At 48.9% G+C, this 19,295-nt stretch overlaps 1 protein-coding gene and 1 pseudogene across 1 annotated transcript; both read right to left on the bottom strand.

Annotated features, from left to right (window-relative positions):
• Window positions 1–68: 68 nt before the first annotated feature.
• Window positions 69–143, bottom strand: LOC121831209 (U6 spliceosomal RNA; annotated as a pseudogene).
• Window positions 144–3,010: 2,867 nt separating this feature from the next.
• Window positions 3,011–17,685, bottom strand: Mon1a (MON1 vesicular trafficking associated A). Its single transcript, XM_006978344.4, has 6 exons — window positions 17,366–17,685; window positions 7,813–7,952; window positions 5,805–6,290; window positions 4,162–4,927; window positions 3,379–3,526; window positions 3,011–3,278 (listed from the first exon to the last, which is right to left on the bottom strand). The coding sequence occupies exons 2-6, from the start codon at window positions 7,937–7,939 to the stop codon at window positions 3,138–3,140; spliced, it is 1,668 nt and encodes a 555-aa protein (XP_006978406.1). The 5' UTR covers window positions 7,940–7,952; window positions 17,366–17,685; the 3' UTR covers window positions 3,011–3,137.
• Between the last annotated feature and the right edge of the window lie 1,610 nt (window positions 17,686–19,295).

Genomic DNA, 19,295 nt, shown 5'->3' with positions numbered 1-19,295 from the left:
AGTTGGAATGCTAATACCCTAGGATGCCTTTCTAAATACTTTTAAAACCACTATTTAAAATCACCAAAAAAAAAAAAAAATGCTTCACGGATGTGCGTGTCCTCCTTGCGTGGGGGCCGTGCTAATCCTCACTGTGTTGTTAGGAGGCCTTTCATACCCAGTCTGTGTCAGATGCATATCATGGGTCACCAAGAGCCTGGGTTGTACACACCCCAACACAGTCAGTTCATTCTCTTCCTCCATTCCTAGGGTAGGACGCCCCCTCCTTCCAGGATGAAGTTCTTGAGCATCTGGTAACTGACAGGAAATGGCATATGGAGCAGCCACACCTAGTGGGTAGAGAATACTATGCCCAAGGCAGTATAAAAGGTGCTCCTTTTCCTAAGTGGAACTGGCCCAGAAATGAATAAACACACAACACAAACCATGGCACCCTTCCAGTGTTCCATAGTCAACATGTCTAAAGATAGTCATGCAGAGAAAAACTCAAATACTTTCTATACAACATCCAGTCAGGGGCTCTTGTGAATGTGGTCCTGCCTCCAGAGACTGTGAGACATTTCTGGGTACTGGGAGTGGGGGAGACCTCACAAGCTTGTTTAGATGGCCTTGCCCAACCCAGTTGGAGAGGGGGAGCAGCCATTAATTGGTTCTCTGCTGCCACCATGTGGCCATGATGGTGACTGCCCCCCCCACAATGCACCCCTTGGGGGTAATTTGTTTCTCAACCGTTGGATCCACAGGAGAGAACCCCTTTGTTACTTTCATCTGTGGGTTCTGCAGGAGCTTCCAGCTAGGTATGGGGCCCTGCAGCGTTAAGTATAAGCATGCCTAAGGTAACTCACTGGGTGTGGCCTATTGCTGGCTTAGGACTTATTTAACTACTTGAGGTTTTACCTCAAAGGAATGCCAGGCACTTTGCCTTCCACGGGCTCAGGCTTTTCTGAACACTGCTTCAGAGGGTTAGTACTAGTCTCCTTCTCAACCCAGAAATCACCTTACTAAAATCAGGAGCTTCTTTCTAACCACAGTAACCACATCAGACTGCAGTTTTAAGCGACTCGCCACGCTGTATTTATCCAGAGGTTGAAAACCCCTGGACTTTGGATTCTGCCAGTTTCACAGCAGAGCAGTTCTACCAGGGTCTTTGCAGATGTTGGCGTCTCTATTAGGAACACCTCCTTTACTTGCCTGTCATCTAATTCGTGACCTCCAAATAGGTAGACCCCACACTCCTAGGTGCCACTGTCCTAGGTACCAATGCTTATCTGTGACCCGCCTTTCCTATCCCTGAGCAGAACTGATGCTGAACTAGAGAGAGGCTGGATATCTACAGGTGCTAGAGCAGCCACCAGAAGCACTTAGGGGCTAACTGCTCACCAGAACAACCAGGGATGTCTGGCTTCGAATCACCCTGGTTCCAAAGGGTTGATCTGATGCCCTGGTCAGGAGCAAGTTGAAAAAAAGCACAAAATAGGCAAGGAAGAGACCAAGGGCATATGTGCAGGGTACACACCAAACCTGCTTCTGAGGGTCTTAGGAGTAGGGGAAGGTGGCCTGTTGCTGTGTTAATTCTAACATGATCTGGGTTCAAACCAGTAACTAAGATTATGCTTCCAGTTAAGTACAACTGTCATGGTGCATCCTTAACATGGCCCATGCTAATTCATACATGGTCTCTGGTGTGGTTTTAGTGGCAAAAATAATTGTGGTCCTACTTACAGAGACTGCATGAAGGGGATTCTGACAGCCTGAAGACAACATTATCAGGCAATTCTCTCTTTAGTTAGGCCTTTTGCTTCTGATCAGTGAGATGGTTAAGCTGCAGTGGACCAGGAGACTGCCCACCCCCACCCCACCCCCCCACCCCCCGCCCCCATGAGCAAGTTGGAGGCCTTCTGCACTGTGCCCTGGGTTGCCCCAGGGTCTTACAGCAGAGGGAATGGAACTAGTCCTTTACTGCTGAGCCTCCTGAGTGTCCACAGTATTTCTTTTTTTTATTTATTATATAGCATATATGACTGCAGGCTAGAAGAGGGCACCAGATCTCATTACAGATGGTTGTGAGCCACAGAACTCAGGACCTCTGGAAGAGCAGCCAGTGCTCTTAATTTCTGAGCCATCTCTTCAGCCGTGTCCACAGTATTTCATGTAGGACAGGCTGAGGAAGAGGGTGACTGAAGACAGCCCAGCATATCAAGTGACCTTAGGGCAGATTTACTTCCAAAGGCCCTAGAGGTCAAGTGGGCGTCCTTTGGCTCATTCTTGGGGGGCTGTTATGATGAACTGGCTGGCTGAGATACAGGAACTAAGACAGACATCCCTTTATGGGAAGACATAAGCATTATCCCCAGAGGCCTGTCGCTATAGGAGACTGGACTCTGAATCTGATTATGCTCAATACTGGGTTGCCTTGGCAAGGGCTCCTACCCAAAAGCTGGCCCAGGTAATCTGCACTTGTCTTACTCAGCTCAGCCTGTGCTTAACTACAGCAGCCCGTTAACCAGAGTGCTGGTGTCTGAACTATCCGTTGAAGCACGCTTCTGGGGGCCCCACCAAGGACAGGCTGGCACTAGAGAAGACCGAGTATGGGTAAAGATGGGGGGCAGACAAGGGAAAAAACAGTAGGGTGCTTGTGAACCCTTTACACATAGCAGGATTCCATGGAACCCAAACAGCCCCAGACTGGAATCTGACTCCACATGTGAGTGGCCCGATGCTGGCAGAGCGTGGGAGGAGAGAGGCTCAAATGAACATGTGCCCCACATATAAGGGATGTGTTGGGCCGGGAAGGAGGATTCTGTGTCCATCTGTGAGACTGGATGGGTGAAAGAACCAGTGACAGAGCGCACACCTTTATTCCCAGTACTCTGGAGGCAGAGGTAGGCGGATCTCCGAGTTTGAAGACAGCTTGGTCTACAGAGTGAGTTCCTGACAGTCAAGGCTACGTAGAGAGAGAGCCTACCTCAAAAACTAAACAAACACAAAAGAACCAATGACAAAACACAAGTGTCTTTCCCAAAGCACTTTAATGCACGCACCAACCCACAGTCCCTGCCTGCTGGCTGGGCAGGAGAAGCCAGCCTCACCTGGAGGCTCCCATGGCTTCCCACGCCCAGTGTGCCTTCCCACTTCCATCAGTAGGTGAGGGGTGTGAGGATGAAGAGCCGGTCTTCCTCTTTACGGATCCAGCGCATCAGCTTATGGATGGCACTGACAGCTGATGCCTTGGTTCCCAGTGGGCTGTAGCACATGTAGAGCTCAAAGGCACCTGTCACCTGGAGGAGGGGGCAAAGGGTCATCACCTAGAAGAGGCATGCCTCTCGTGGCATCTACCCAGTATTCGTATGAAGACCAGTTCATCTAGGGCCGCCTTACCCAGGCTAGGAGGTTCTCATTGGGGCCTGTGTAGTAGATGGTCTTGAGTGGGCGGGAGGCGTTGTGAGCGCGGCTGTGCAGGTACTGGTAGAGGCCCAGCAGCCGCTCCTGCTCCTCTTCACTGGTGTACGGGGCCTCAATCTCAGGACTGCAGATGGAGAAGTGGGTTCACAAGGGAATGCCTTTCCCTGTCTTCTCAGGAGAACTAGAAATACCTATTTCTGGACAGGGAGCCTTTACTGCCTTTCTCTCCAGGCGCTTCCCTACGACTACAGAAGACCCAGGACAGACTGCACCCTGCCCCCCCTGCCAGGGTCATAGTGATCCTTTAGTGATCCTTCCTTAGAGAGGCTGTTTCTGAGTTTAGGTACCTAACGGAGTAAGTAGCAGGTCAAGAGTAGAGGAAAGCAAGCTGGGAAACCTTCTGAGCTAAAAGTGGGGTGGGGAGAGGACATATCTGTCCGGCTCCTTTAGTGGAGGAGTGGCTGGGGGAAGACTCTGCATCCTGGTCTGCACCAAAATGACCCCAAAGGCAGAGCTGCTCCAGGGCAAAGGACCTGGGAAACCTCTGTTCCAGCTTCTTTCCCAAGTTGTTCCAGGCCTTACGTGTGTTGAAGTAGAGAGGTGTATGCCCACCGGGTGTTGCCAGAGGAAAACAGCCCCAGCATACCGGTACACTCTCAAAGGAGTGCTCAGTTTCAGGGCTGCATCTTAGGTCTCAGGACCAACCAGCCTCCCCCCATTTCTGCATCCTCGTCTCCCTGAAGCAGTGCCTGCGCTCACCTGGTGAAGAGTCCCGAGCTCTTTGACTTATAAAGGAAGTGGCGAAGGTCGGGGATGCCCACTTGGGCTACGCTGTAGTAGGGTGTGCGCAGCGCCTCCCGCAGGGCCAAGTGGGCTCCCCGCTTTCGAAGGCGTTCCTGGAAGCGGCGGCGGCAGTCAGAGACTGCGAAGAAGTCCTCGCGGTCGGTAGACACCAGCAGCAGGCAGAGGTCGGTGTCAGGTTCTAGGTAAGAGATGTGCGCGTGGAAGAAGCCGGCTGCATTGAACTTTGGCAGGCACACGGGGGTCCATGCCTCGCCCTCACGGAAGGATGAGGAGGAACTAATGAGGTTGAAAAGCAGGTGCAGGTCGATGGGATGCAGGAATTGGTCCTTGCGGCGCACCAGCGCCACCAGCTGGTTGCGGGCCAGCAGAATGGAAAAGACCAGGCTGCGAGCACGCGCCTGCTGCAGGCTGGCACTCACCGTGTCCCGCACTGCCGCTGCCAAGGGCAAGCACCGCGCCGCGCCCATCAGGAAACTGGGGTCTCGAGCCATTAGCTGCAGCAGGTTATCGGTGATCCGCTCCGAGCCTGAGAGCAGGCGCCGCAGGTCGTAGTTCTGCTTCTGCTGGAAGATGTGGCTTAACTGCGCGCCAGTGAGGAGGCTCAGGATCTGGTAGTAGATGTACAGTAGCTCCTGTGCCAGCTCCTGGGCCGACTGCCGCGTGCGGGCCACCGCCACCAGCACCAGAGGGCTCCGGCGCACGAATACTACCTTGTAGCCATCTGAGGGTGTGGGCAGGGGGTCAGCTTCAGCCCTCCTCCCAGAAGCCCTCCCGGATAGGCTTTCCCAGTGGGCTTCGCTTTCCAGGGTTTCCTTGCTGGGAGCTCTGAATTCAGTAGGGGCTTATCGGTTGTGGGCTGCCAGTCACCTCCCTTTCCCTGCCATCTGTTTCACAAACTGACTCTCTTGGACTCACAAGAAGCTCTTCGGGCAAACACATTCTTTGTTTGCTTTTTGAGACAGCGTCTCAAGTAGCCCAGGTTGGCTTGAGACTGGCTATGCAGCAAAAGCTGATCCTCCTGCCTCCATCTCCCAAGTGCTGGAATTTACAGGCTGCATATACATCACTCAGGAAAACACATTTTATGCTAAATGCTAACTCAATTGGCGAGGGATCTGGGCTAAGGATCTGGGGTTGATTGGTTTTTTTTTTTTTAATTTTTTAATTTATTTATATTTTTTGTCACTGCCCCAGCGGGGCTTTCGTCCTTCCTGATGGCAAACTCTTGGTAGAACTGCCTTTAGCTCTCAACACAGCCGCACTACCTCAGGAGGCTGATATTGTTAGCTTATGTTCAGTAAGGATGAGCATGAGGCTCAGAGAGATGGAAGGTCTTGACTCTCAGGCACAACCCAGCTTTCTAGGTGTGAGTGAGTGTGCGTGTGTGCGTGCGTGTGTGAGTGAGTGTGCGTGTGTGTGTGCGTGCGTGAGTGTGCGCGCGTGTGTGAGTGAGTGTGTGCGCGTGTGTCTGTGTGTGCGCGCGCGTGCGTGTGCGTGTGCGTGTGTGTGTGTGTGTGTGTGTGTGTGTGTGTCCAAAACCGGGTGTGAACAGACCCTGCCACTGGATCCTTCCCCACAACCCTCTTCGGGTGGCTCACCTGCATGGATGGAGCGGATGGCATTCTTGTCTGCCTCCAAGAAGGATACCAGGGCAACCATGACACCCATAGTGCTGGAAAGCGCTTCCTCAGACCCATAGCGAGAATACACAGGCTTCCCTGCCTCACTCAGTACAAACACGTGCTTCTGGTGGAGGCGCCAGGCCTCCGTTGCGTCCTCCTCCTCCCCATCAGTTGAGCCTTCCTGAGAAGGCTCTGCAGCTGGTCGTCCAGCTGCCCCCTGGGGCTCCAGCCAGTCTTCAGAGCTTCCTGGCAGCATTTCCTCCTGCAGGTCACGGGCCACACCTGTCAGCTGGGTGCTTAGCTCGCTGAAGTCCTGGCTGATCTGGCGCATGTCTGTAGGCAGTGGGGGGGGACTCCCAGCATACTCTTTGGGGCTGTCCCCAGAAGCTTCCCTGTCTTCTGACTCTGTCAGGTCTTCGTAGGAACGGGCATGAACAAACATGGCGCCCTCCTGCCCCGCACCTGCAGACCAAAAGCACCGGTGCTTAGAGACACCACCACTCACCAAGGAGATGCCCAGAGGGTCACTGCCTGTCTTGATGGGGCCAAGCTACTGTCCTCTCTACCACCATCTACTATGGATCATGCTCATCTTCAACCGAAAAGTCCTCGGTCCCAAGGCAGCAATGGAAACTGGTGTCTGCCTACCCCTCACTAACACTGAACAGCTCACCCCCTTGCCCATTCCACACTGGCCTTTACCCATCTGCACTTCGGATTCCCCCAACACACACACACACACACACACACACACAGGAGTCTGCACCTGCTGTGCACCTGGAAGGCAGCCCCATCTCCCCATGTGGATAAGTACTTGTCACGCTTCCACTCTCAGGTAAGAGGTATTTATTTATTTACACATCTGACTCCAACCCCAGACACGATCATTTTCTCTCTTTAATTTCCTTCGGAACACTAATCAGTTATTGGTCACTACAATGGTACCCCCCAAGAGTACAAATTTAGTTATTTACCCTCTCCATCCACGAGGGAGAGCTACCACAGCCCCTGACTACCAGCCTGTGGCTTCTCCAGGACAGGGGCCACATCGGGCTTCTCTTACATATTTTTGAGGTGCTGGAATCTAAGGACTGAGACATACTAGGCAAGTACTTGACTAATGATCTAAAGCCCAACTCCTACTTTGTTTTCTTCTTTTGGAAATATGGTCTTTCTATATAGCCCTGGCTAGCCCCATATTCATTATGTAGCTCCAGGCTGTCTAAGATCTCACACCAATCCTGCCTCAACCCACAGGTGCTGGGATTACAGGTATACACCACCATGTCTGGCTCTTCTTTTCCTTTTGAAACACAGAATTTTCACTAAAAGGTATTTTAGCTGGGCAGCGGTGGCACACGCCTTTAATCCCAGCACTCGAGAGGCAGAGCCAGGCAGATCTCTGTGAGTTCGAGGCCAGCCTGGTCTACAGAGTAAGATCCAGGACAGGCACCAAAACTACAAAGAGAAACCCTGTCTCGAAAAACCAAGATAAATTTTAGTCTGGCAGTGGTGACACATTCCTTTAATCCCAGCACTCAGGCAGAGGCAGATGGATCTCTGAGTTTGAGGCCAGCCTGGTCTACAAAGCAAGCTCCAGGACAGCTAGGGCTGTTACACAGAGAAACCCTGTCTCAAAAAATTTACAAAAAAAAAAAAAAAAAAAAAAAAGGTATTTTAAAAATATTGACTTTCAAGTAAGAGCGTTAAGAGAAGAAAGGAATCATTTTATATCTTTCCTTATTTTTCTTATAAGAGACAGGTCCTCACCGTTATCTAGGCTGGTACAATATGAGATGGCAAGAAAGGTAAGATGTAAACTGAGCCCTGCTCTCTGCCGTACCCCAGCATGTGACAAACACTGACTGAATGAGCAAATGTACAAGTGAGCAGGGAGGAAAGAGTGGTTAGGGACCCTACTTCCCCCTGGAGGCTGGCTTGCTCCACCAGTCTCTGGTTCGGGAACTGCATGCTCTGCCCATACCTGGCTCCGTTCCCTGGGTCAGTCCTGGCGTGGGGCTCTCAGCTCTCTCCACACTTTGGCCATCGGAAGGAGCCAATGTGCCATCAGGGCATTCGCTGCTTCTCTTCCTCTGCATGTCAGCAGCCATCTTTTGGGCTGTCCTATGAGGTAAAGAAAAGAAAAAAGAAAAAAAAAACATCATAGAGGGCAAAGGAGTAAGGTGGTGGTAGACACCAGTGTAATTAATAGTACTTAAGTTTCTTACCAGGACCCCACTCAGTCAAATCCCTGGGAAATGACTTCTGGGTATTCTCTCATAAAAATATTAAGTTTTAGTCGGGCAGTAGTGGCACATCTTTAATCCCAGCACTTGGGAAGCAGAGGCAGGCGGATTTCAGTGAGTTCAAGGCCAGGCTGGTCTACAGAGTGAGTTCCAAGACAGCCAGGACTATCTTGAAAAACACCCCCTCCCCCAGAATGTGAATTAAAAATACAAGCCGAGCAGTGGTGGCGCACACCTTTAATCCCAGCACTCGGGAAGCAGAGGCAGGAGGATCTCTGTGAGTTCGAGGCTAGCCTGGTCTACAAAATGAGTTCCAAGACAGGCTCCAAAGCTACACAGAGGGACTCTGTCTCGAAAAAACAAAAAACAAAAACTAAAACCTATCTCTCTTCCTTGGAAATTGAACCCAGGTCCTTGTACGAAGGAGGTAGACACTTTACCACTGAGCTATACCCAGCCATCATGCTCCTTTTCTGATTATAAAAAGACACATTCATCAAAGAAAACATGGAAACACACAAAGTGTAAAGAAATGTCATTCATTCTCTCTCTACAATTCAATCTTTCTTGCTACACTGACAGCATTAGCTGCTATTATTAGTTTGTTTAAAAACATGCTTTTTTTTCTTTTTCTTTTTCTTTCTTTCTTTTTTTTTTTTTTTTTAGCTTGTTTGCTTGTTTTCAAGACAGAGTCTCTGTGCAACCTTGGCTGTCCTAGATCTTGCTCTGTAGACCAGGCTGGCCTCAAACTTACAGAGATCCACCTGCCTCTGCCTCCCCAATGCTGGAATTAAAGGCATACACCACCACACCAGCTTAAAAACATGCATTTTAATTTACATTTAAAATTATTTATTTAGAGACAGGTGTGATAATGCACATCTTTAATCTCAGCAGTCGGGAGGCAGAGGTAAGTGGATCTCTGTGAGTTTGAGGCCAGCCTGGTCTACAGAGCAAGTTCCAGGATAGCCAAGGCTGCACAGAGAAACCCTGTCTAGGAAAACAAAAAACAAACAAATTTATTTAGAGGCTAGAGAGATGGCTCAGCAGTTAAGAGCACATGTTTTTGCAGAGGACCTGGGTTCCATTCCCAGCACCCACATGGTGGCTCACAGCTGTCTACAACTCTGGTTCCATTCAGGCACCAGGTACATATGCGGTGCCCACATATAAATGCAGGGGCAAAACACTCTCACACGTAAAATAAAATAATACATCTTTAAAATAATTAAAAATAAAATAAAATATTTTGTGTGTGTGTGTGTGTGTGTGTGTGTGTGCACATGTATGGAAGTCAAAGAACAACTTTTCAGGAGTCAGTTCTCTCCTACCACTTTGTTTGAGGCAGGGTCTCTCTTGTTTCTATCACTGCGCAGTGCACTCAGGCTAGCTGACCCACAGCTTGCTGCTGGTTCTCCTGTCCCTGTCTCCTATCTCACCACAGATGTACTGACATTACAGATATGCACCATTGTCCCAGGTTTGCACACGTGGGTTCCCAGGATCAAACTCAAGTTTGGCAGCAAGATCCTTTACCCACTGGATCATCTCACCAGCCCCTACATACATTAAGAAGACAATGTATAATTTTTATATGTCAAGTACAAATAAATACACAAAGGAGGAGGACCAGGAGGAAGTCACACTGTCAGGGTAGCCAGTATTTGTACAACAGCAGTTCCAGTACTTCAGAGGTTGAGGCAGAAGGATTGTTCAAAGTTTTGGGCCAGCTTGGGTTACATAGTGACTACAAGGTCAGCCTGAAATCCATAGTGAAACCCTGTCTCACAAAAGTTCAAGTACAGGTTAGCATGCTACAAAGTTGATGTGGGTTAAGTTACATAATCCCGAGCAGGTTAGTCAACAGGAGCTAAGACCTGAAGCTGAGGGTTTGGAGAACTTGGTGTAGGAATTAAAACACTTCTGTGACGCCTCCTCTTTCACTCCGCATCCCACCGTGAATTTCCCCATTCAAAACTGAATTCACCATGGATGGGTATGGCAGTGCACGCCTTTGATCCCAGCACCAGGAAAGCAAAGGTAGGTAGATTTGTGTGAGTGTGAGGCCAGCCTGATCTACAGAGACAGGTTCCCGGCCAGCCAGAGTTACAAAAAGAAACACTGTCTTAAAAATAAAAATAGGGGTCCGATGTGGTACTGCACACCTTTATGCCAGCATTTGGGAGGCAGAGGCAGGAGAATCTCTGTGGCCAGCCTGGTCTATGACATAGTGAGTTCTGGGATTTCCAGAGCTACATAAAAATTAAATTGACCAACAAGGTTTTTTTTTGTTTTGTTTTGTTTTTGTTTTTTTAAGGCAGAGTTTCACTGTGTAGCCCTGGTTGGCCTCAGACTCACAGATAGCCACCTGCCTCTGTCTAGTATGTACCTTTCTGAGCACACAAAATCAACCATGGGTCTGGAAGCAAGTCGTCTTTTTCTTAAATATTGATTGTTTTCCTTTTTTAAGAGATTTAAGGGCCAGGTGGTGGTGGTGGTGGTGGTGGTGGTGGTGGCGGCACGCCTTTAACCCCAGTACTCTGGAGGCAGAGGCAGGTGGATCTCTGTGAGTTTGAGGCCAGCCTGGTCTACAGAACGAGATCCAGGACAGATACCAAAACTACAGAGAAACACTGTCTCAAAAAACAAAAAACAGCCGGGCGGTGGTGGCGCACGCCTTTAATCCCAGCACTCGGGAGGCAGAGCCAGGCGGATCTCTGTGAGTTCGAGGCCAGCCTGGGCTACCAAGTGAGTCCCAGGAAAGGCGCAAAGCTACACAGAGAAACCCTGTCTCGAAAAACCAAAAAAAAAAAAAAAAAAAAAACAAAAAACAACAACAACAACAAAAAAGATTTAATTCTGTGTGTGTGAGTGTGTGTGTGTGTGTGTGTGTGTGTGTGTGTGTGTGTGTGTGTATACATGTCCTCTCCCCTTCCCTCCCTCCCTCCTTCTGTGTGTGTGACAGAGAGTTGTGTGTACAGCTAGCCATAGGCACCTGGGTGCTAGTGTGCGAGGGAGAAGAGAACATCGGGTGTTTCACATTTTCTGAGCTAAAATGGACATGGGTGGTTGCACGCCTTTAATCCCAGCACCCAGGAGATAGAAGTCAAGTCGATTTCTGAGTTGAAGGCCAGCCTGGTCTACAAAGTGAGTTCCAGGACAGCCAGGGCTGTTACACAGAGAAACCTTGTCTCGAAAGACCAGAACAAACAAACATTTTCTCAGCCATCTGGAAGCCAGGAAGTTTAAGCAATCCTCCTCTCTGTCCCTCTTGCTGTTGGGGTTGCAAGGTATTTGTGAGGCTTGTTATGTGTGTGCTGGATCTCCACTCCAGTTCTCATGGTTTTGAGAAAACACTCTTGACCATTGAGCAATCTTTCCAGCCGTCTGGAAATAATTCTGAGTCGCTTCCTTCCGAGCGGTGGTCCACTCTGCTAGTATCAGAGCACAGCCTTCCACATGCGGTGGCATGGGAAACACAGCTGGAAGATTATGTGTAAGCTCTTAAACACTTCAGAGTCAAGCTGTCTAGAATTAGTGCCATAGCTAAGGGGGCTGGGTAATGTGGAGAGTCCACAGACAATTGCTGAGCAGTAAGGTTTCTGCCACAGCAGCCACATTTCTCCTGTTCTCTCTGGAATCTGTTACATCCAGACATCATTGTTCCAATGACTCCCAAGATCAATTCACTTCACCCCTGAAGAGTAACAGAAACAAACTCCTGATATATCCTCATTCTCTCTCCCCCTCTTCCATCCCTTACCTAGCCTTTTTATTTTTCTAGACAATGTCTCACTTTGCGGCTAAGGCTGCTCTGCTCTTCTGAGGTTCACTATGTAATAGTCTCTCCTCCCAAGTCCTGGGATCACCTGTCTACGCACCTGATCTCGGCTTGCTTTCTCTCTCCTAGAGCACTTACCACTCTTGGCTTCTGTACACCATTCTCTTTTCTTGCCCCCCTGACTGTTTCGTTGGAACCGCCAGCTCACTCCCGCTTGATCTGGAAAGCCCCATTCCCCTCTCTTCTCCAAACCCCTCCCTCTCAGAGAATCTCCAACAAAGAAAAGGCACCAGAAAGCCCACTTCCACATTCTTGGGGGCTCCAGCAGCTCCTCCCCTGAAGTTGCCAGCCGCTCAAGTCCCTGCCTAAACCGGCCAGCTTTTGACCATACTTGGGCATAACACCAGCTTGTGGTGGACACATCAGCACCCTTTGCCTCCACCCTATAACCTCCCTGCTTTAGTTCAGGTGTGTGATTTCTCCACCTCAATCTCTGAGACTGAAGAACTCACCCGGGAGTCACTTTGCTCAAATAGACCTGATCTTTTACTTTTTCAATTTGGCTTGATCTGGCTTACTGTGTCAGTGGAGAAACCTATTATGGGGGACAGAAAACCTATTACTGACCTCATGGACTACCCATCTGAGTCCTTTTTACAGTTTTTATTGGAGGGGCCCAGAGTTCCGTCCTTGCTTCTCTTCTGTCTTCACTCAATGTCTTTGTGATCTATACATACCTCTATACATCAATGGACCCAACTTTCATTTCTAGCCCCAATCTTTCTTTTTATTTTCAGGCATACACACATAATTGTTTGTTATCTTAAGGTTATATGTCCCAACCAAGATCCCAATCTATCCTCTCTTTAGAGGATGTTCCTTGCTAGGTATGGTGGCACACACCCAAAATCCTAGCACTTGAGACTTGGAGGTCAGAGGCTCTGGAGTTCAAGGTCATTCTAAGCTACAAAGCAAGCAAGTTCAAATCCAGTCTTGCCTAAGTGAGACTTTGTCTCAAAAAAACAAACTAAGGGGGAGGGTGGTTAGAGAGATGGTTCAGCAGTTACAAATATTTACTGTTCTTCTAGAAGACCCAAGTTTGGTTCCCAGCTCCATGTTAGGCCTACAGCTGCCTATAACTCCCACCCCAGGAAACAGATGTCCTCTCCTGGCCTTCACAGGGCATGCACACAAGTGGCATACATTTATACAGACATATACACATAAATAAAATAATAATAATAATAAATCTTAAAAACATCAAACCAAAAGGGACATCAGGGATGGCTCAGTCTATGAAGTGTTTGCCTTGCAAACAAGAAGACATGAATCCCATGCCCAGGACCAGCGTGAAGAAGCTGGGTTTGGTGCCACTTGTAATCCCAGTGCTGTGGAGGCAGAGACAAGAGGGTGCCTGGGGCTTGCTGGCACAGTGACTGATGTCAGCTTGGTCTACACCAGGTCCTGTCTTTTAACACAAAACTGAGCATTGTGGCTCAGGCCTATAATCCCAGAACGTGGTAGGCTAATGCAGGAAAGCTGCTGAATGACTGAGGTTAGTCTGGGCTACAGAGGGAGACCTTATCAAAAAAAAAATTTTTTTTAAATAAATAAAAAAGAGTGAGACCTTATCTCAAAGACTAGGCTGCTGCTTAGTTCCATCTTTTAGCTCTGCATAAACCAGGACATAGTGACACACACTTGCAATCCCAGCACTTGAGAGGGAGAGGCATGATACATGATCATGGGATACATGAAAAACTATCTTAAGCTACAGAGTCTCAAAAAAACCAAAATTAGGGTTTAGGGATATAACTCAGTTGATAGAATGCTTGCCTATAATGCATAAAGTTCTGGGTTCGAGCCCTGTACTATATAAAACCATGTATGGAACTGGGGAAAGAGCTCAATTTTTTTTTCCCTGCTTTTGCTATTGCTGCAGCTCATTTCACAGGACCCATGTTGGGTGGCTCACAACAACCTGTAACTCCAGCTCCTAAGAGACCCAGTTCCCTCTTTTGGCCTCCTCAGGCACCCATACACACACATACATATACACTCATATACAGAAATAAAAGCCAAATCCTTAAATAAACATGTGCAGTTACATACCTGCAATCTCCACTCTTGGGAAGTGGAGGTGAGGATGATCACAAGCTCAATGTCCTCAACTATATAATGAGTTCGAAGCCAACCTGGGGTATATGAGATTGTCTCAAAAACACAGTAAACAGGGGCTAGAGATGGCTCGGCAGTTTAGATCAGAGCACATACTTCTCTTAGAGTATCCTTGGGCTTGATTCCCAGCACCCCAGTTAGGCAATTCACAACCGCCTGTAACTCCAGCTCCGGTGGATCCAATGCCCTCTTCTGGCCTCTTCAGGTACTGCACTCACATACACAACTCCCTCTCCACATAAACATATAATTAAAATAAATAAAATTAAAATCTTTATTTTTATTTATTTATTTATTTATTTATTTTGGTTTTTCGAGACAGGGTTTCTCTGTGTAGCTTTGCGCCTTTCCTGGAGCTCACTCGGTAGCCCAGGCTGGCCTCGAACTCACAGAGATCCGCCTGGCTCTGCCTCCCGAGTGCTGGGATTAGAGGCGTGCGCCACCAACGCCCGGCCTAAAATCTTTAAAATGGGTAAATAATACTGGGATGGAGACAATAAGACAATAAGTGGTACCTTTCACAGAATAACTTATCAATGTTAAGTAGTAAATGCCTATATCCAATAGTTGACCTTTTTTTGTTTGTTTGTTTGTTTTTGTTTTCCTGAAACAGGGTTTCTCTGTGTAGCCCTGGCTGTCCTCCAACTCACTTTGTAGACCAGGCTGGCCTTGAACACAGAGATCCACCTGCCTCTGCCTGGGTTCTGGGAATAAAGTGAGCTCAATAGTTGACCATTTCTTATCAATTCCATGATTATCTGAGTGGTTCAAGCCACCATTATCTCTCTAGCAAATTATTGCCACAACCTCCTAGCCAGGCCTAGTGTGTTCCACCGCTCTGTCTTTGGATTCGAGGCGAGCCTCTTGAAACACAGGTCAGGTCCAGCCATTCCTCTGCTCACAGTTCTGTAACACTACCCCGACAGCACACAAGGCCCTCCCTCCTTTATCGCCCCACACTTCCTTTCTCCCCTTTCTTCCCACCCCGTTTCTACCTCAGCTCAGCTCACCCTGAGCACCTCTGCGTGTAACCTTTGCCCCTTACTCTTCCCTCACCCAACTTCATTTACAGCCCTTCCTAGGCTAGTACATGACTCACTCCTTCACTTCCGGTTGTTGCTGGAGTACCTTATCAGAGAGGCCTACCTGCAATACACCTGCTCACCCTGATTTTTTTCTAGATTGAAGGTCACCCTTCACGTGGCCTGCTACATACGAGCCACATGCAGGAGGAATGAAACCAACATTTGGAAGAGAAAGAAAAGGGAAGATCTATGAACAACTCCCAGTTCAAGTGTACCTGCGATCAGGCAAGAAAACCCTTGTCTGTAGAAACAGCTTGTCTTTGGAAGTAATCAAGTATTCAAGAAAAACAGCTCTGTAGTTAGAGGGACTGGTTTTACTGGTCTCAATTTTCTCACTTATAAACCAGTATGGAATGGAAGCCGGGTGGTGGTGACACAATCTTTAATTCCAGCACTCGGGAGGCAGAGGCAGGCAGATCTCTGTGAGTTCAAGGCCAGCCTGGTCTACAGAGTAAGCTCCAGGACAGTCAGAGCTGTTACACAGAGAAACCTTGTCTGGAAATATCAACAAACAAACAGTATGGAATGGAGCTATCCTTCCAACAGCTGTGCTCTGATTTGTGGGGTGGTAAGTTTAAATGAGGTGACGCATGTGATCTGGCTACACAGAGTAGGCATATCGTGGACTCAGCGGCTGTTATTAGCACACTGTGGCCATTCTCAGCATTCAGGCTGCATTTACACACAGATCCAGTGGTCTCTGTCCTGCAGATCAATCCTATGGGAATTTGCTCAGTAAGCCAGAACCTGATGAATGACTTGAGGAAGCCAGGTGAGCTCTAGTTTGAAGGACCTCCACCCCCACCCCATGTCAGGTCCAAGAGCCATCCATGGGCCTCAGCCTCAGAGTACCAAGCAAACCAGCTGATCCTCGGGCTCCGCAGTTGCAGAAAGTTACAGGCTGCTAGCTTCTGCTGCTCCTGGATCTCTCTCCCAAGTTTACTCCTAGGTCTGCATAATGCCCCTCTTTGTGGTCATGTAATTCTGGCTTAAAGATCCAAACAAGTTCTAGCCCAGCTTCACTCTGTCCGTCAGTGTGCCTTTTGTGCTTCCGTTAAAGGAGCCCTGTGTTTCTGAGTGTACCTAGCACGGTACCTGCATGGGGAAGGAAGCAGGGTCAGCTGTCTGGAGCTAGCAGATGCTTTTTTCACAACAGTCCCTTTGCTGTGTGAGATCATATAGCATCTTTATCCTCTCCAAGGTCAGTGTGGGGTTCCAGCCAGAAGGCCTTGTGAAGCAAACAGCTTTCTGGATACCCACCCACTCAGGCAGGAAGGTTGAGTGGATCAGGTAAAGCCCACTTCCCGCCTCCACCGGAGCTTTAACCTTTGCAGCTGGTGCTCCTGGGAAGCTGAACCTGAAGCAGTTAGCAAGGGAGTTATCGCAAACCAGCCCCGGAAGTCTCTACAGGAACACTTTTTAGGCAGCTCCTCTAAATGTCCCCAGGGCATGCAACTTTTCCTAGAAGCGTCCAACTGAGCCTAAGAGTGATGTCACGGAAAGAACTGGAGTTCTCCCTCCTTCTCCTGCTCCTCCCTCTCTCCGAAGACTCCTGAGAGGGTAGGGTCTTGCAAGAGCCCCTTCTTATTGGCTCCTAACCACCTCGATCCTTCGTCCCGTTCCGACAGTGCTTCACCTTTGGCCTTGACCTTTTGGTCTATCTGGGAGGACGATGCAGAATGTATGACAGAAGGGCCCGGTTGAGGCTGTGCTGTGGGTGCTTCAGCGGGATGCCGACTCTGTACTAAGCCTAGCCTGATCCTGGTCACCCCTAGAGGCCACTCCCCTTCCTGACAAAGGCTGCTCACATTTCCCAAGCAAACTCTAGCCCAGAAAGGGTTGGCTCACCTGGTGTAAGGGCAGCCTGGTTCTCTGAGCCAGGACACCCTTGAGAAGGAAGTCTCAAGACCAGGACCCTTCCTTGAGCTGCCCGGCTCACTCCACCACCCCTCTGTCGCTTTTTAGGAGAACTCTGAGGGCCGAATACGTCCGAATTGGGGGTTGGTGTCTTACCCAGCTACCGCTGCCTATGGGACATTGCCCTCCCGGCCAAAGAAAGAGTTCTTGCCTCATCTTTCGTATTGCCCAGTTGGGGCCAGCTGGCTGAAGGACCCCAAAGAGACGCAGTACTCCTATCGGTGCAGTAGATGGCCGGGACCCCCCAGTTTTCAAGCCCCTCCCTCTAAAGATGACAGCTTGCCCGCCTCTCGCCTCCCCCAGGCCACGTGGGTTGGCAGTCGAACTCACCTGTTTCTTGGGGGAACACAGGACCCACTGAGAGTGCCAGTCACTGCCCTCTGCCAGACCCCTGGGGGGCTATGAACGTCCAGCCGTGCCTGGGCTGAGGGTGCAACTTCGTGGGGCTACCGCCCCTGGAGGATACAGACATGGCCACAGCGGAGGAACCGATCTCTCCTGTCCGACCCTTAACCGGCCACCGGCGCAGGAAGACAGCTTTCACCGGCCTCTGGTGGCGGAGGCCCGGTTTCAGCCGCTTGGCCAGTCCCAGCCCGCTCCTCGGTGCATTGTGGGAAATGTAGTCCGTAGCTCTCCGCAGCCTAAGCACTGAGGGAGCGGTTCCGGGCTCCGGAGCCCGGCGGAGCCAGAGGCGGGGTCTGACCCAGGTCCCGGGTTGCCTCACCTGGCACCGCCTTCTTTCGTGTCTTAGAGGCCGGTCCCCTGCCCCTCCTCTCTAGTAAGAGGTTAATTTCAAGGGACGGTAAAAGACGTCGGTATTTCCCCACTGATCGTGGGAGGAAAACGTAAGTTTAGGGAGCTGGATAAATGTCATTAGTGAGCCCAGCCACACGGACTGTAAAGGATGTAGACATATCGAAAAGGCACACGAATTGTTGCTTACTCTGGTCTCAATATTATTAGTATAAGAGTCTAGAAGGCGCAGTTCTCAACGCTTCACATAGACTGACCCGGGGTACTTTTAAAAATACTTAATACCCTTCAATAAACTGCATTCAGCATTTAAAAAAATACTTAACACCCAGACACCACCCCTAGAGATTTTTACTTAATTGGATGCATGTGGGGAACTAGGCATCGGATTTGTTTTTTAAAGCTACCGGGTGATTCCTTTTTTTTTTTTTTTTTTTTTTTTTTTTTTTTTTTTTTTTGTTGTTGTTGTTGTTTTTTGTTTTTCGAGACAGGGTTTCTCTGTGTAGCTTTGTGCCTTTCCTGGAACTCACTTGGTAGCCCAGGCTGGCCTCGAACTCACAGAGATCCGCCTGCCCCTGCCTCCCGAGTGCTGGGATTAAAGGCGTGCGCCACCACCGCCCAGCAATCGGGTGATTTCTAAGGGCAAGGAACTACTGCTTGTAATTTCCTACGCACAAAGTAACAAAAACAGGAAAACAAGTTTCCGAGCAGCCTTTACTTTTGGAGTATAGTTTAAAGAAGTAAAATCAGGGAATAACAATAGTATTATTGATATTTTCTGTGAAGCATTGTGCTCACTTCTTTAGCTTCATGGTGACGTATCCCAATACTTTGGGGTGAAGGACAAAGTCGGAAACCTCTGATCCTTCCTTGCTGTTGGACAAGCACCCTCAGGTGGTTGGTCCCTTGTGTCTTACTCGGTCCTGTCCAGAAGTTGGGGAGATCTGTGTCTCTGGCCATTCAGGACCTGTCTCTATGTATGACTGACATGGTGACAAAGTTGTGACCTTTTACTAGAGATCGCTTTGCACAGGGTTATTAGAACCTTTCATGTTGGGTAAGGGAAGCTTCCCATGTGAGAAAGAGTTCATTCCCTTGGAATGGAGGGAGAGAGAAGGGAAGTGGAGCTTCTTCAAGTCTTCACAGGTCTTTCAGTATTTTCCCTTTTTGCTAGCTCAGGGTTCCAGGTTCCCTAACTTGAGGCAAATATAATTTATACTGTATACTTAATTTCATATTATTTTATTGTAGGAGTGTTTCCAGATATTTGATTACACTGTGTAAAGATGTGTCACTATGATTGGTTTAATAAAAAGCTAAATGGCCAATAATAGCTAGGCAGGACTTCCAGGCAGAGAGAGAAAGCAGGAGGAGGCTTGGAGAGAGAGATGCCAGGAGACATCAAGAGGAAACAGGAGGTACAAGCTGGAAGAGACGTAATGCCATGTGATAGAACATAGATTTAAATAAATGGGTTAATTTAAGTTATAAGAGCTAGTTAGAAACA

The sequence above is a fragment of the Peromyscus maniculatus genome, chromosome 7 (assembly GCF_049852395.1).
Source record: "Peromyscus maniculatus bairdii isolate BWxNUB_F1_BW_parent chromosome 7, HU_Pman_BW_mat_3.1, whole genome shotgun sequence".
Lineage (NCBI taxonomy): Eukaryota > Metazoa > Chordata > Mammalia > Rodentia > Cricetidae > Peromyscus > Peromyscus maniculatus.
The sequence above is the reverse complement of the archived record's forward strand: the minus strand, read 5'-3'. Positions and strand labels throughout refer to the sequence as shown.